At 50.1% G+C, this 12,014-nt stretch overlaps 1 protein-coding gene across 1 annotated transcript; it reads left to right on the forward strand.

Annotated features, from left to right (window-relative positions):
• The first annotated feature begins 6,458 nt into the window (after positions 1 to 6,458).
• Positions 6,459 to 11,640, forward strand: LOC138296078 (uncharacterized). Its single transcript, XM_069234887.1, has 2 exons — positions 6,459 to 9,194; positions 9,721 to 11,640. Exons 1-2 carry the CDS (start codon positions 8,077 to 8,079, stop codon positions 9,830 to 9,832), a joined length of 1,230 nt encoding a protein of 409 aa, XP_069090988.1. The 5' UTR covers positions 6,459 to 8,076; the 3' UTR covers positions 9,833 to 11,640.
• Positions 11,641 to 12,014: the final 374 nt, after the last annotated feature.

The following is a 12,014-nucleotide window of genomic DNA, read 5'->3' on the forward strand; positions in this document are numbered from 1 at the left end:
CACACATCCAAGCAACTATAAAACACACACCCACATCACCCACAACCCCCCACTAGTTGGAAATCGGAGAGAAGGCGATAGAGAGAGAGAGAGTGAGCACAGCAATCGAAAACCCCAACACACACAGGAACCCAACATCATCAGCCACACCACATCTACGCACACATCACCACACACCACCACTCACATCACCACAAACACCACCCCACACCTCATCCACACCACCCCATGGCACCCCAAAGACACCCCAGGTTTTCGGACCAAGAACTCAGGGTCATGGTGGAGGAAATTATAAGGGTAGAGCCCCAGCTCTTCGGCACACAGGTGCAACACACCACAATAGCCAGGAAGGCGGAGCTATGGCAGAGGATCGTCGACAGGGTCAACGCTGTGGGACAGCATCCCAGAAACCGGGAAGACATCCGAAAGCGCTGGAACGACCTACGGGGGAAGGTACGGTCGATGGTCTCACGACACAACATCGCTGTGCAGAAGACTGGCGGCGGACCACCACCCACTCCTCCCGAATTCACAGCATGGGAGCAAGAGGTCTTGAACATCCTGCATCCTGCGGGCCTCGCTGGAGTAGGCGGAGGAATGGACTCTGGTAAGTCTAGTCTCAACTACTCCCCCCCCCCCAACCACCAGCATGCCAACCCACACCCCCACCCTCACCCCCAACCCCCCAGCACACATCCTCCCTGCCAATGTCTCACCAGCACAACCCACCCAACCCAAAACCAAACCCTGAATGCCAACACAAACCATGGACACCCATCACCTATGCATGACCACTGCACATACCCATCCCCCCCACAATCCACCCTCACAACTCCTGCCACAAGGGAATGCCAGCACTGGGGGACAAGGGCACCCACAAATCGCACGCCATGGAACACACAGCAGCAATAACCATACTCTTTCACCCCTGCAGGGCCCGAACGCCAACACACCGGCCAGGAGGGTCCAGATATGTCCATCCCACCCCCAGAACAGGCCCCCAGTGAGGACAGCAGCTCTGTCGACCTAGAACCTGATGATCAGCCCGGACCATCGGGGACCTCTGGACAGTCGGTTCCCCACACACAGACACAGGCCACAGCAGACCTAACCCCCTCTGTGAATATCAGCACAGCTCCCACCCAGCGGGCCCATGCCTCTGTCTCCAGGACAGGTCAATCACTACAGGGCACCCAGGCTGACCCAACACCCCAACAACAACAGGGACCTGGGGGCAGTGGTAGTGGGCACACCGTCCAGGGGTCAGAGGCCCGGGGAAACAGGGCAACTGGGAGGGCTGCAGTGCGACAGGGGGGGGGAGGACAGGCCCAGGGAACCGACTCTCCAAGAGGCCCTCACCACCATCATGGGAGCATACCACCGCTCCCAGGAGACGATGGCGACAGTACTGGCCAGGTTCCAGGAGATCCAGGCACAGCAGGAGGAACGGTACATGGGGTATAGAGAGGAGCTCAGGAACATCGTCCTGGCCCTGAACCTAATAGTCACCACATTGCGGGACCATGTGGCACCCCAAAGGGCCCCTGTCACCAGCCCGGACCAGGAACAGCCTACCACCTCCGCCGGCGCTAGTGGACAGGAGGCCCCCACACAACGACGGGCCACCAGAACCCCACCTCCTGCTGAAGATCAACCACCCTGCAAGAGGAGCCTGAGATCACAAAGGAAGACAGAGTAGGATGCCAAGACCCCTGCCAGCATAAGATACCCCCGGATGTCATTCCACTGTCCCACATTGTCACCCTGTCCAACCTTGAACTGCCCCTGCTCCATCCTTCCACAGGCATATGGACAATGCACCTGTGCGACCGAGAACTGGACTCTGCCATGGACATCACTCCACCCCCACCCATCCCCGTTTTACTATCATTGACCTATATGTAGCACTTTAAATAAATCACTAATTGCACTTAAAACACTCAGGAGTCTGCTTGTATTCTTAACACATGTATTACACATAACGGTTCAAAAATGTTCAGTTACATTGTGATGACAACATACCAATGTCAATGTGCTTTACTCCATGGGTGAACAAACCAGAAGTCACGCAGTGGGTCATACAGCTCTGAAAAGGGAAGGGAAAGTCACATTTCAGTTGAAAGGAACTGGGGGGAAACACAGAAAGTAGAGATGCAGGAGGCCAGAGGTAAATGTAAAATGGCGTGGGGGATTCTTACCTGGGTGCTACTGAAAATACTGTTGTATGACTGTGTCCCTGTTGTCCGTGTCGTCCCCGTCGTCTTCCTCTTCTTCACTCTCCACAGGCTCCACAGCTGCAACAACACCACCATCCGGACCATCCTCCTGCAGAAAAGGCACCTGGCGTCGCAATGCAAGATTGTGAAGCATACAGCAGGCCACGATGATCTGGCACACCTTCTTGGGTGAGTACATTAGGGATCCCCCTGTCATATGCAGGCACCTAAACCTGGCCTTCAGGAGGCCGAAGGTCCTTTCTATGATCCTCCTAGATCGCCCATGGGCCTCATTGTACCGTTCCTCTGCCCTGGTCCGGGGATTCCTCACTGGGGTCAGTAGCCACGGCAGGTTGGGGTAACCAGAGTCACCTATTAGCCACACACGGTGTCTATGTAGCTGTTCCATCACATAAGGGATGCTGCTATTTCGCATAACATAAGCGTCATGCACTGACCCAGGGAACTTGGCATTTATATGGGAGATGTACTGGTCAGCCAAACAGACCACCTGGACATTCATCGAATGGTAACTTTTCCTGTTTCTGTACACCTGCTCATCGTCTTTTGGGGGTACTTAGGCCACATGGGTCCCATCAATGGCACCAATGATGTTGGGGATATGTCCAAGGGCATAGAAGTCACCCTTCACAGTGGCCAAATCACCCTCCCAGGGAAAATAATGTAGCTCCGCATGTATTTCGGCAGGGCAGACAACACTCTGGACAAAATCTTGGAAAACATAGGCTGAGACATCCCTGATGACATGGCCACTGTTGTCTGAAAAGACCCACTTGCCAAAAAATGGAGGACTGACAGAACCTGCACCAGAGGGGGAATTCCTGTGGGTTGGCGGATGGGGGACATCAGTGCTGGCTCCAGCTGGGCACACAATTCATGTATAGTGGCTCGGTCAAGTCGGTATCGAAGTGTTATATGACGTTCCTCCATTGTCGACAGGTCCACCAGCGGTCGGTACACGGGAAGATTCATCCTTCTCGCAAGTCCCAGCGGACGGTGCCTAGGAAGGACAACATGGAGTACAGAGTCAAGCAACCCACAGGTACGTAACTACAGCTTGCACAGTACACGATTCTCAATGCATTGAATGGCTTGTATGAGTGGCAATGCAAGGCCTAGGCCTGTGTGACGCAGTAGAAATTAAGCCATGTGGGCCCTTGAAATGGCAGCTGCCTGACCTGAGAAGTGTGACAGTGGGATGTGAGGTCAATGCGCTGGCGTGACACACCGTGGCGGTAGGCGGTCGCAGACCGCGGCGCCAAGCCGCATTGGTTAACATCGAACCCTATGGGTTTCACAAGCCAATGACTAGGTGCGCCGGCGGTCGCGGTACGCACCGCGGCGGTACGCACCGCCGCGGGCGTGAAGCCATTTTCTATCTGGTTAATCACTCGAGACCTGATCATCCACAGGAGAGGACCTATACTGCAAGTGCTGCTGTGACCTCGGTCTGGGAGATACAATGGCTGCTGCGACTGGGGAAAGGGCCCCTGCCTTCACTACAGAAGAGTTGGAGAAACTTGTCGATGGGGTCCTGCCCCAGTATGCGCGACTCTACGGTCCTCCAGACCAACAGGTAAGTACACTGTGTGCACGTTGAATGGGCTATGCCTGGGTTGTGTATGTTGGATGTAAGATGGTGGGGTGGGGAGACAATGACGAGTGCAAGGCACGACAGATGAGAGCATGCGCCACATGGCAAGGTTGGGGAGGGGGGGCCAATCGCATCTATCATGCGGAAAATTGATGATATTTCAATTTCCACCCTGTACATGTCAAATAGGTCAGCGCCCATCAGAAAGTCGACATTTGGCGTGCCATCGCCAAGGAAGTCCGGAACCTGGGGGTCCACAACAGACGGGGCACCCACTGCCACAAGAGGTGGGAGGACATCCGCCGCGGGACCAGGAAGACCGCCGAGTCACTTCTGGGGATGGCCTCCCAACCTAGGAGGGGTGCCAGTCGTACCCTGACCCCCCTGATGTCCCGGATCCTGGCGGTGGCCTACCCCGATTTGGATGGGCGCGTGAGGACATCACAGCAGACACAAGGGTGTGAGTAGCAGCACATTCAGCTATCTTTACGCGCAGTGGAGGTGCCTGGGTGGGGGAAGAGGGCTGTGGGTGACATTAGGCCAGGGCGCTTTCTGTAGTGTAGTCCTTTCCTTTAGCCATGTCCCTGTGCCCCCGCCCCCCACCTCTGTAGGGTGACAAGTATAGCTATCCATGGTCCTGCATCACCCATGTGCGCGTTTGTTGTCCCTAGACCTGTTGGACTAGTCACAAGTACTGAGTAGTGTACTCCGATTGCGCGGCTTAGTGCATGAGGCTCCTGTGTCTGTCCTCTCCGCCAACGGTGTTGACAATGCATGCACACAACCTGTTTTTTTGTCTCCCCCCACCCTTTTTCTTTATCTTCTTGTGCATGTGTGCATTAGCATCATCAGGTGGAGGAGAATTGGCACTGGAGCACGAGGGAGCTGCAACTCACAAGGCCCCGGTGGGCCATGGCACAGACACCGAGGCCACCAGTGATATGGAGGGCGAGGGGAGCTTCACAACGGGGAGCCGTGGTGACACCAGCGACACCGACACGTCCTCGGATGGAAGCTCCCTAGCGGTGGCGGCAACATCCGTGCCCCCTGCCTCTACAGGTACAGCCGCCACCCAGCGCACCAGCTCCGCCCTCCCAGCAGCCCCTCCGCCTTCGCTCCGTGCCCGCTCGCCCAAGAAGGCGGGCGTCTCCTTCGCCCCAGGCACCTCAGGCCCTGCCCCTGTTACCCCTGCTGCCCTCAGTGAGGAGGTCATTGACCTCCTACACCATCATTGTTGGGCAGTCTACCCTTTTGAATGCCATCCAGGGGGTAGAGAGGGAGGTGCATCGTAGCAATGCATACCTGGAGGGCATTCATTCGGGTCAGGCTGCCCATCAACGATCGTTCAATGCTCTGGCCTCAGCACTGACGGCAGCCATTGTCCCTGTTTCCAGCCTCCCTCTTCTAACTGCCTCCAGCCTGTCTCTGTCTCCTGTTCCTCTGCCTATCCCACCCACACCATCAGACCAGCCTGCACACACCTCAACACCCAAGGGCAGCTCATCCAGACATAAGCACCACAGATCACACAAACATTCACCCAAGCAACACCCAGATGCAGACATGCCAACAGCCACTACCACCTCTGTGTCCCCCACCTCCTCGTCTCCCTCCTCCCTCCCTGTGACGTCTCTACTCACACCTGCATGCACACCACCAACAGCCAGTACTTCCATCACCAGCACACCCTCCAGTCCAGTCCGCACACGTGCAGTCACCACCCCCACTGCCATTTACACGTCCCCTCTGTCCTCTCCCACTGTGTCTGTCACCCCCTCTTCCAAGACACACAAACGCAGGCAGCCACCCACCCAACAGCCAACCACCTCACGACAGCCTCCAGCCCATGCACCTTCACCCAAGGACAGCACACCTGACTCTCCTACAACCACCTCCTCTTCCTCCACTCCCATAACCACTACACCTACCCTTTACCCTGGTCCTAAAAAACTTTACCTCTCCAATCTTGACCTCTTTCCCTCACCTGACCCCCCCCTCCATCTGCTAAGAGTCCCAAGAGCGCCTCAGCCACCACCAGCCCGGCTTCAAGGGTCACCGTAGTGCATGGATTTTGGAGTCCCCCCTTTGCCAGCAGTGATACATCGGTCAGCAGCAAGGGGACAGCCAGCCCCCCCCCCTGGAAAGAGGACCCGTAAAGTAAGGGGCCGCCGCGGGACGACTGACACGGCTGCCCCCAAGGACCAAAGTTCTGCCACTTCACCTGCCACAACATCCAGGGGAGGCAAGGCCCAGAGAGCCACATCGAAGGAGGGCAAGGGAAGCAGGGCGGAGAAGTCAGCCAGCAGGTGCGCAGACCAGGAGGGCCCCACAAGCCCCATCCCGGGTGTGAGGGAGGACACCCAAGGGCCCAGGACACCTCACCGAAGGGTCCAGCAACTGCACGGTCGGAGGGCGACTGAGCAGGGAGTCGTGGCCAGGTCTGACTCCCTTGACTTACAGAACAAGCACCGCTGAACAGGGCCCCGCCGTCCAGAAAGGCACCACTGAACAGGGCCCCGCCGTCCAGAAAGGCACCGCTGAACAGGGCCCCGCCGTCCAGAAAGGCACCGCTGAACAGGGCCCTGCCGTGCAGGAAGGCACTGCTGAACAGGGCCCCGCCGTTGTCCTGCTATTTGATGGAGTTTTGTTTTGACCAATGACTTTGTGTTTCACCACTGCGCATATTAGTTGCTCAATGTTCACCAGTAGCACATGGTATGTTTTGTTCAGTTGAGCCGCCTATTGGCTTTGACATGGCATTAGCCATTACTTTCTGTATTCAGTTTAGCCGTCTATGGGCTTTGACATTGCATTAGTCATTACATTCTGTATTGTGCCTATTGGCTTTGACATGGCATTAGCCATTGCTTTCTGTATTCAGTTTAGCCGTCTATGGGCTTTGACATTGCATTAGCCATTACATTCTGTATTCTGCCTATTGGCTTTGATATGCTGTATCCAGTCTAGCCGCCTATTGGCTTTGACATTGCATGCCTATTGACTTTGACATGATGTATTCAATTTAGCTGCCTATTGACTTTGACATGCTATTAGATATTCTGCCTATTGGCTTTGACATGATATCATATATTACATTTTGTATTCAGCTCCGCTGCCTATTGGCTTTGACATGATATCATATATTACACTTTGTATTCAGCTTAACTGCCTATTGGCTTTGACATGATATTCAGCTTAACTGCCTATTGGCTTTGACATGATATTCAGCTCCGCTGCCTATTGGCTTTGACATGATATTATACATTGCATTTTATATTCAGCTCAGCTGCCTATGGGCTTTGACATGATATAAGACATTGCATTTTGTATTCAGCTTAGATGCCTATTGGCTTTGACATGACACTAGACATTGCATTTGATATTTAGGTTAGCTGCCTATTGCCTTTAACATGACATTGCATTTGATATTTAGGTTAGCTGCCCATTGCCTTTAACGTGGAGTTCTGTATTTTTCCAAGCTGTGTTTTTGCACCAGATGAACCAAGATGTTTTGCTCTCACAGTAGACTAGACCTGATAAGAGAGAGTACATGGGCGTTGTTTCTCTTCCCTTGAGCTTGGGAACAGGAGTAGTCTTGGAGACCTGGCCAGTCTCCAAAGGGCTTGCTCAGTTTCCCAGGTCTGAGAGGAGGGGGCACACCTTTGTAACTAATGTAACAGGCTGCAGAGAGTCAGATTCGAATCTGCCGGACCTCGTGCTGGAGCTTGGCGCCAGTTGCCAGCATCCCGTGTGGGTAGATGACACTCTTTCTCGCGGCTGACAGGGGTCCCCAGCTTGCAGACCTTAGAAAGATGTAGCTGTAAATAGTTCCTACACGGTGAAGTATTTGTTTTGCTTTGCATACAATATCTTATAAATATAACCTGCTGTGTATATTGCAAACTGATATATTTTGTTTGATTAACGCGGACTTGAAAGCTACTAATTCGTCATTCATTCATAAACATTGTGGTTGGGGAAGAATAAAATAACAATAAAAGTCTTCTTTGACCTCAGAAGTGCATTTCTGTTGTGTTATGTTAGTGCTTAGAAACTAAATAAGAGGAAAGCACTACAATTGGTACCAGAGGTCATGGGGCGTCGGTCATTAAGAGGTGATTAAGAAGGGGTTTGACGAGTTAGTAGATTTCTAAGTGCACACTTTAAAAGTGTAATTGTTTTTTGTTGTTTGGAGAATTACAGAAATTGTTTTCTGTTTGGAGAATCACAGTAGCACGGCAGACCATGTCTGAGAATACATGTGTTGATGAACTGCCTGATGGTGCTAAGAAAAACTGTGAATTGTTTTCTGTTTGGGGAATTACAGAAGAAAATGCATGTGTAGCTAAAAGGCCTGATAATGTTTTGAGAAATAATTCCTGTTGTATATATGTAGAAAACGTGTGTTTTGGAAGTAATGATGACAGAAAGGTCTGGATACCTTTATCTGCTTACAGAGAAATGCAGGAGAAATGTAGGAAGTTGGAACATGAAAATAGGAATTTACGTGAGCAAATTAGCCCGACTGAAAGTTATAAAACTGCTGTTTTTGAAGAATCGTTCTTGTCCCATTCCAGTAATGAGGGGGTTAAGACAGCTCCAAGCTGCACTGAGCTTTGGTGTGAGCCAGGGTTTTTGGCAGCCAAAATGCATTCCTTAACTGATAACACGGACGAGAATGTGATTTACGAGTTACCGTTGCAAAATGCACAAGTAAAACGAAGGATTTTAGAGCAAGACACCCCGAGTTTCATTAGCTTGTTTGATTTTTGGAAAAAGAATAGCCCTCATTTGAGAGAAATCCTAACACTTTTGTACATGGTCACTGTGAAAAATAATATGCAGCTGCGCGCTTGTGATTTGGCAAATGAAATAATGCAGACTTTAGGTTTCTGCGCAGTGCAAGAAGGAAAAACTGATGTACATGTAATTCAAGAACAAGGGAAGAAAATACTGCCCCTAGCTAGAATCATACAATGGATCTGGTACTTGCAAGACAGGGCTAGAGTACCACAGATAAAAGAATTATCAATGAAATTGTGTGCACCATTTGAATTCGTGTCTACTGAAGATAAAAAGCATGTTTGTTTTACTAATGATTCATTGACTGAAATGTTGCTTTCTGGCACAGTAGAAGGAACAGCGTTGTATAATGTGTGTCAGATTTTAAAGCAAGAGCTACGTGAGATGTGTCATTTTTATGCTGATTTTTGGTTCTTTGATAATGTTTTAGCACCTAACTGGTTCAATTACCTTGCAGATGTTAATGAGAAAAATGCAGAGAGAGAAGTGTTCACCCAGAATTCTGCCTTAGTGGGGATGGCTATGTGGGTGCCCCAGAAATGTGAAAAGGCCACTTACAGGTGGGCAGAGATGAGAGAGATGCACATTCCCCTAGATTTGATAAAAACTGTGCAGCACGCACAAAAGCAATCTGTCACGCAAGCAGTCACAGAGCAGTTGGGGAGAGGAAAGTTGCCAGAACAGAAATGGCAAATTGATCAGGTTTTAGGGAGAGTGATTGCTGCAAATTACCAAGGAAAAATCGAAATTATGCTGATACCTAGAAAAGAATCTGATTCATTCATACAAATTGGAGACAGAATGGCCCAAATTGGCGAAAATGCAGTGAATGGAGGTTTGGTAAAGAAGGAGTCTGCCCCAGCCCTTCTGACAGTGCAAGAAAAAGGAAGCTGTGGCGCAGCAGATAAAAACCTCAGTACTGATGTGTGGGCTGAAGCCCCAAGTGACCCTCCAGAACCTGCAGAAAATATAACAAAGGGCCCCAAAAACGTCCTGCTGATTATAAAACAGGGAAAGAAAGAGGAAGGGTGCAGTTTAAATGAAAAATGTTATTTGCAAGAAAAGTCATACTTGTTTCTTTTGCAGATCCTACCACGTTTCGCCACTGTCCCTGAGTGCGCTGTGTGGTCCCCCTTCCGGTGTGTGCGTGTGGGGTCGGGGAAGGGACCGAATCCCCAACCTGAACCTGGCTGAGTAAAGTGCCAGCACCATGGATCCATTTTGCGCAAACTGCGCCTTCAGTTCAAGTTCAACTTGTTTGCTGTGTTTTTTTTTTTTTTCCCCTCTCGTATGGAACTCTGACTTTTGCTTACCTTCCAGAAAACCTTTCAGGTGGACCGTGCACCTTTACATGAGCAGAACTCATGCCACATCAAATTGCTAACACTGTTGAATTAGAGACTCATTCAGAAAAAAAAAAAAAAAAAATTGCCCAGTCTTTTCTATGTAGATGTATCTGATGTGAAAGGTTATGAGATCAATGTGTTAATTCACTTCTATTGCTTTACAGGGATTGCTTTGATCATAATGTTTTTTTTGTGCTGATGTTTTTTTGTTTGTTTGAAATATGAGATATGTGAAACAAAAATTCATTGGTCAAAGGGCGGAATGTCCTGCTATTTGATGGAGTTTTGTTTTGACCAATGACTTTGTGTTTCACCACTGCGCATATTAGTTGCTCAATGTTCACCAGTAGCACATGGTATGTTTTGTTCAGTTGAGCCGCCTATTGGCTTTGACATGGCATTAGCCATTACTTTCTGTATTCAGTTTAGCCGTCTATGGGCTTTGACATTGCATTAGTCATTACATTCTGTATTGTGCCTATTGGCTTTGACATGGCATTAGCCATTGCTTTCTGTATTCAGTTTAGCCGTCTATGGGCTTTGACATTGCATTAGCCATTACATTCTGTATTCTGCCTATTGGCTTTGATATGCTGTATCCAGTCTAGCCGCCTATTGGCTTTGACATTGCATGCCTATTGACTTTGACATGATGTATTCAATTTAGCTGCCTATTGACTTTGACATGCTATTAGATATTCTGCCTATTGGCTTTGACATGATATCATATATTACATTTTGTATTCAGCTCCGCTGCCTATTGGCTTTGACATGATATCATATATTACACTTTGTATTCAGCTTAACTGCCTATTGGCTTTGACATGATATTCAGCTTAACTGCCTATTGGCTTTGACATGATATTCAGCTCCGCTGCCTATTGGCTTTGACATGATATTATACATTGCATTTTATATTCAGCTCAGCTGCCTATGGGCTTTGACATGATATAAGACATTGCATTTTGTATTCAGCTTAGATGCCTATTGGCTTTGACATGACACTAGACATTGCATTTGATATTTAGGTTAGCTGCCTATTGCCTTTAACATGACATTGCATTTGATATTTAGGTTAGCTGCCCATTGCCTTTAACGTGGAGTTCTGTATTTTTCCAAGCTGTGTTTTTGCACCAGATGAACCAAGATGTTTTGCTCTCACAGTAGACTAGACCTGATAAGAGAGAGTACATGGGCGTTGTTTCTCTTCCCTTGAGCTTGGGAACAGGAGTAGTCTTGGAGACCTGGCCAGTCTCCAAAGGGCTTGCTCAGTTTCCCAGGTCTGAGAGGAGGGGGCACACCTTTGTAACTAATGTAACAGGCTGCAGAGAGTCAGATTCGAATCTGCCGGACCTCGTGCTGGAGCTTGGCGCCAGTTGCCAGCATCCCGTGTGGGTAGATGACACTCTTTCTCGCGGCTGACAGGGGTCCCCAGCTTGCAGACCTTAGAAAGATGTAGCTGTAAATAGTTCCTACACGGTGAAGTATTTGTTTTGCTTTGCATACAATATCTTATAAATATAACCTGCTGTGTATATTGCAAACTGATATATTTTGTTTGATTAACGCGGACTTGAAAGCTACTAATTCGTCATTCATTCATAAACATTGTGGTTGGGGAAGAATAAAATAACAATAAAAGTCTTCTTTGACCTCAGAAGTGCATTTCTGTTGTGTTATGTTAGTGCTTAGAAACTAAATAAGAGGAAAGCACTACAGCCGTCCAGAAAGGCACCACTGAACAGGGCCCCGCCGTCCAGAAAGGCACCGCTGAACAGGGCCCCGCCGTCCAGAAAGGCACCGCTGAACAGGGCCCCGCCGTCCAGAAAGGCACCGCTGAACAGGGCCCCGCCGTCCAGAAAGGCACCGCTGAACAGGGCACTGCCGGGAGGAGCACCGCTGACCAGGGGCCCTTCATCTCAAGCACCGCTCCGCTGGGCCCTTCATCTCAAGCACCGCTCCGCTGGGCCCCGCCGTCTCAAGCACCGCTCCGCTGGGCCCAGCCGTCTCAAGCACCGCTCCGCTGGGCCCTTC

Source organism: Pleurodeles waltl, chromosome 5 (genome assembly GCF_031143425.1).
Source record: "Pleurodeles waltl isolate 20211129_DDA chromosome 5, aPleWal1.hap1.20221129, whole genome shotgun sequence".
NCBI lineage: Eukaryota > Metazoa > Chordata > Amphibia > Caudata > Salamandridae > Pleurodeles > Pleurodeles waltl.

Excerpts from the sequence above, each read along its gene's own strand:
- LOC138296078 (XM_069234887.1), top strand. The coding sequence starts at position 8,077 with ATGTCTGAGAATACATGTGTTGATGAACTGCCTGATGGTGCTAAGAAA. Across the intron at positions 9,195-9,720 it reads TGTGAAAAGGCCACTTACAG|ATCCTACCACGTTTCGCCAC; the intron begins GTGGGCAGAGAT and ends TTTCTTTTGCAG.